Source organism: Salvelinus fontinalis, chromosome 28 (genome assembly GCF_029448725.1).
Source record: "Salvelinus fontinalis isolate EN_2023a chromosome 28, ASM2944872v1, whole genome shotgun sequence".
Classification (NCBI taxonomy): domain Eukaryota; kingdom Metazoa; phylum Chordata; class Actinopteri; order Salmoniformes; family Salmonidae; genus Salvelinus; species Salvelinus fontinalis.
Genome location: NC_074692.1, coordinates 50,210,891 through 50,215,427, shown reverse-complemented (window position 1 = coordinate 50,215,427; position 4,537 = coordinate 50,210,891). Strand labels below are relative to the sequence as shown.

The 4,537-nt window shown below is 54.7% G+C and overlaps 1 protein-coding gene across 1 annotated transcript; it reads right to left on the bottom strand.

Annotated features, from left to right (window-relative positions):
* Positions 1 to 322: 322 nt before the first annotated feature.
* Positions 323 to 4,322, bottom strand: LOC129825800 (uncharacterized). The gene is made up of 3 exons (XM_055885941.1): positions 4,288 to 4,322; positions 1,732 to 3,298; positions 323 to 667 (listed from the first exon to the last, which is right to left on the bottom strand). Exons 1-3 carry the CDS (start codon positions 4,320 to 4,322, stop codon positions 323 to 325), a joined length of 1,947 nt encoding a protein of 648 aa, XP_055741916.1.
* Between the last annotated feature and the right edge of the window lie 215 nt (positions 4,323 to 4,537).

Here is a 4,537-nt window from a genome sequence, read left to right as displayed (position 1 = left end):
CATAACAGACCATTTTAGATCAGAGAGTCTGGAGAGGAAGACTTTGCCGTAACAGACCATTTTAGATCAGAAAGTCTGGAGAGGAAGACTTTCACCCTTGTTCAAAGGTTAAGTGTCTCAGAAATGTCTGAAGTTTCCACTGTGTGGTATGTAGCTGCCCAGAGAGAGAGAGTGAGGCTGTCCAGGCATCAGCATGTCTCACCTTTCACTATTTACTTTCCCTGGTTTACTGTGTTTAACACTTTTAGAGTGTATTCAAACTCTGTCACCTAGGAAACTCTTCCAGTAATCTGCATTATGTGTGAATGTTCCACCCAATAGATCAGTAGCACAGCCATCTGGGTAAGGGGTGTTGGGGGCTGTGGGGGTAAGGGGGTGTTGGGGGCTGCAGGGTAAGGGGGTGTTGGGGGCTGTGGGGGTAAGGGGGTGTTGGGGGATGCGGGGGTACGGGGGTGTTGGGGGCTGCGGGGGTAAGGGGGTGTTGGGGGCTGCGGGGGTAAGGGGTGTTGGGGGCTGTGGGGGTAAGGGGGTGTGGGGGCTGCGGGGGTAAGGGGGTGTGGGGGCTGCGGGTGTAAGGGGGTGTTGGGGGCTGCGGGGGTAAGGGGGTGTTGGGGGCTGTGGGGGTAAAGGGGTGTTGGGGGCTGTGGGGGTAAAGGGGTGTTGGGGGCTGTGGGGGTAAAGGGTGTTGGGGGCTGTGGGGGTAAAGGGGTTGTGGGGTAAGGGGTGTTGGGGGCTGTGGCTTACTGGTGCTCTTTCATGCCGTCCCTAGGAGGAGTGCGTCACTTGAGTGGGTTGAGTCACTGACGTGATCTTCCTGTCTGGGTTGGCGCCCCCCCTTGGTTTGTGCCGTGGCGGAAATCTTTGTGGGCTATACTCGGCCTTGTCTCAGGATGGTAAGTTGGTGGTTGAAGATATCCCTCTATTGGTGTGGGGGCTGTGCTTTGGCAAAGTGGGTGGGGATATATCCTTCCTGTTTGGCCCTGTCCGGGGGTATCATCGGATGGGGCCACAGTGTCTCCTGACCCCTCCTGTCTCAACCTCCAGTATTTATGCTGCATTAGTTTATGTGTCGGGGGGCTAGGGTCAGTCTGTTATATCTGGAGTATTTCTCCTGTCTCATCCGGTGTCCTGTGTGAATTTAAGTATGCTCTCTCTAATTCTCTCTTTCTCCCTCTTTCTTTCTCTCTCTCGGAGGACCTGAGCCCTAGGACCATGCCTCAGGGCGACCTGAGGCATGGCTGTCCCCAGTCCACCTGGCCGTGCTGCTGCTCCAGTTTCAACTGTTCTGCCTGCGGCTATGGAACCCTGACCTGTTCACCGGACGTGCTACATGTCCCAGATCTGTTGTTTTCAACTCTCTAGAGACAGCAGGAGCGGTAGAGATACTCTCAATGATCGGCTCTGAAAAGCCAACTGACATTTACTCCTGAGGTGCTGCACCCTCGACAACTACTGTGATTATTATTATTTGACCATGCTGGTCATTTATGAACATTTGAACATCTTGGCCATGTTCTGTTATAATCTCCACCCGGCACAGCCAGAAGAGGACTGGCCACCCCTCATAGCCTGGTTCCTCTCTAGGTTTCTTCCTAGGTTTTGGCCTTTCTAGGGAGTTTTTCCTAGCCACCCTGCTTCTACACCTGCATTGCTTGCTGTTTGGAGTTTTAGGCTGGGTTTCTGTACAGCACTTTGAGATATCAGCTGATGTACGAAGGGCTATATACATACATTTGATTTGATTTGTGGGGCTGCGGTGGTAAGGGGTTGTGGGGGTAAGGGGGTAAGGGGTTGTGGGGGCTGTGGGGGTAACGGGGTGTGGGGGTAAGGGGGTAAGGGGTTGTGGGGGCTGTGGGGGTAAGGGGTTGTGGGGGCTATGGGGGCTATGGGGGTAAGGGGTTGTGGGGGCTGCGGAGGTAAGATGTTGTGGGGGCTGCGGGGGTACGGGGCTGTGGGGGCTGCGGGGGCTGTGGGGGTAAGAGGTTGTGGGGGATGTGGGGGCTGTGGGGGTAAGGGGGTAAGGGGTTGTGGGGGTAAGGGGGTAAGGGGTTGTGGGGTAAGGGAGTAAGGGGTTGTGGGGGCTGCGGGGGTAAGGGGTTGTGGGGGCTGCGGTGGTAAGGGGTTGTGGGGGCTGTGGGGGTAAGGGATTGTGGGGGCTGTGGGGGCTGCGGGGGTACGGGGCTGTGGGGGCTGCGGGGGTAAGGGGTTGTGGGGGCTGTGGGGGTAAGGGGGTTGTGGGGGTAAGGGGGCAAGGGGCTGTGGGGGTAAGGGGTTGTGGGGGCTGTGGGGGTAAGGGGTTAAGGAGGTAAGGGATTGTGGGGGCTGCGGGGGTAAGGGGTTGTGGGGATAAGGGATTGTGGGGGCTGCGGGGGTAAGGGGTTGTGGGGGTAAGGGATTGTGGGGGCTGCGGGGGTAAGGGGTTGTGGGGGCTGCGGTGGTAAGGGGTTGTGGGGGCTGCGGTGGTAAGGGGTTCTGGGAGATGTAGGAGCTGTGGGGGTAAGGGGGTAAGGGGTTGTGGGGGTAAGGGGGTAAGGGGTTGTTGGGGCTGCGGGGGTAAGGGGGTAAGGGGTTGTGGGGGTAAGGGGTTGTGGGGGCTGCGGGGGTAAGGGGGTAAGGGGTCGTGGGGGTAAGGGAGTAAGGGGTTGTGGGGGCTGCGGGGGTAAGGGGTTGTGGGGGTAAGGGGGTAAGGGGTTGTCGGGGTAAGGGGGTAAGGGGTTGTGGGGGCTGTGGGGGTAAGGGGTTGTGGGGGCTGTGGGGGTAAGGGATTGTGGGGGCTGTGGGGGCTGCGGGGGTACGGGGCTGTGGGGGCTGCGGGGGTAAGGGGTTCTGGGGGATGTGGGAGCTGTGGGGGTAAGGGGGTAAGGGGTTGTGGGGGTAAGGGGGTAAGGGGTTGTGGGGGCTGCGGGGGCTGCGGGGGTAAGGGGGTAAGGGGTTGTGGGGGTAAGGGGGTAAGGGGTTGTGGGGGTAAGGGGGTAAGGGGTTGTGGGGGCTGTGGGGGTAAGGGGTTGTGGGGGCTGCGGTGGTAAGGGGTTCTGGGGGATGTGGGGGCTTTGGGGGTAAGGGGGTAAGGGGTTGTGGGGGTAAGGGGGTAAGGGGTTGTGGGGGTAAGGGGGTAAGGGGTTGTGGGGGTAAGGGGGTAAGGGGTTGTCGGGGTAAGGGGGTAAGGGGTTCTGGGGGTAAGAGGTTGTGGGGGTAAGGGGTTGTCGGGGTTGCGGGGGTAAGGGGTTCTGGGGGTAAGGGGGTAAGGGGTTGTGGGGTTGTGAGGGTAAGGGGGTAAGGGGGTAAGGGGTTGTGGGGGCTGTCCACACACAGCCAAACTCATGTTTAATTTTCCGCTGCGTTTTACATGGACATTCAGAATTAGAGCACCCCATCGCTCCTCCAGGAATTAATTATACTTTAGAGAAGTCCGAGCAGGCTTCCATCTAACTCTCTCTCTCTCCCTCTCTCGTTCTCTCCTCTCTCTCTCCTTCTCCTCCCCTCTGTCTCTAGCTCCCTCTCTCTCCCTCTCTCTCCCTCCCTCCCTCCCTTTCCACCTCCAAGAGCTGCTTTTTCGTTCCAGGAAAAAGGTAGAGGGAGGTGGTGAAACCATATCGTCTTAAATGTTATTTATAAAGCCACAGAGCCTCCTAAATCTTAGCTATCGCTAATGTTTTCATATATAACAGTATAAAAGATGACAGACTTATTGTCCAGTTGAAAAAGTCCAGGACGACATTTTCCCAAGGAGAATAAATACCTTGATAATGAGTTTATAACTGTCCTCCCTCAGACATAGGCAGTTCATTTAGGGGTAGTTAGATATCCATGCGGCAGGATAGCCTAGAGGTTAGAGCTGTTGGACTAGTAACCAGCAGGTAGCCTAGCGGTTAGAGCTGTTGAACTAGTAACCAGCAGGTAGCCTAGTGGTTAGAGCTGTTGGACTAGTAACCAGCAGGTAGCCTAGCGGTTAGAGCTGTTGAACTAGTAACCAGCAGGTAGCTTAGCGGTTAGAGCTGTTGAACTAGTAACCAGCAGGTAGCCTAGCGGTTAGAGCTGCTGAACTAGTAACCAAAAGGTTGCAAGTTCGAATCCCTGAGCTGACAAGGTAAAAATCTGTCGTTCTGCCCCTGAACAAGGCAGTTAACCCCACTGTTCCTAGGCTGTCATTGTAAATAAGAATTTGTTCTTAACTGACTTGCCTAGTTAAATAAAATTCAATGTAGTTTTTAATAAAGTCATCAAAGGAGGCTGTTTGAAACAGGTACCAGTGTAGCCTCGATATCATATAGAATTTAAAGCACTTACCGATGGTCCACAGGTTCAAGTATCCATTCGTTCATTCGTTTAACAGGAAGTCCGAGATGTTCCTCTGTAAAGGACAGAAGAAGAAAAACAATAATTTACTTTCCTTCAATTTGCATTCTTGTAAAAACTCAGATTGCAATCTATCAATAGTCTATTTATAGAACAGATCAGGGAGTTCAATAAGGCCATTTATAGTTGAGCATGGCAGATCGGCAAATTCAATAAGGCCATTTGTAGTTGAGCAGATCAG

Bases quoted from the DNA above. Each gene is read 5' to 3' on its own strand.
- LOC129825800 (XM_055885941.1), bottom strand. From the start codon at position 4,322: ATGAACGAATGGATACTTGAACCTGTGGACCATCG. The intron at 3,299-4,287 runs GTAAGTGCTTTA...GTGTGTGGACAG, and splicing joins CTTGAACCTGTGGACCATCG to CCCCCACAACCCCTTACCCC. The intron at 668-1,731 runs GTATGTATATAG...TTACCCCCACAG, and splicing joins CCCCACAAATCAAATCAAAT to CCCCCAACACCCCTTTACCC.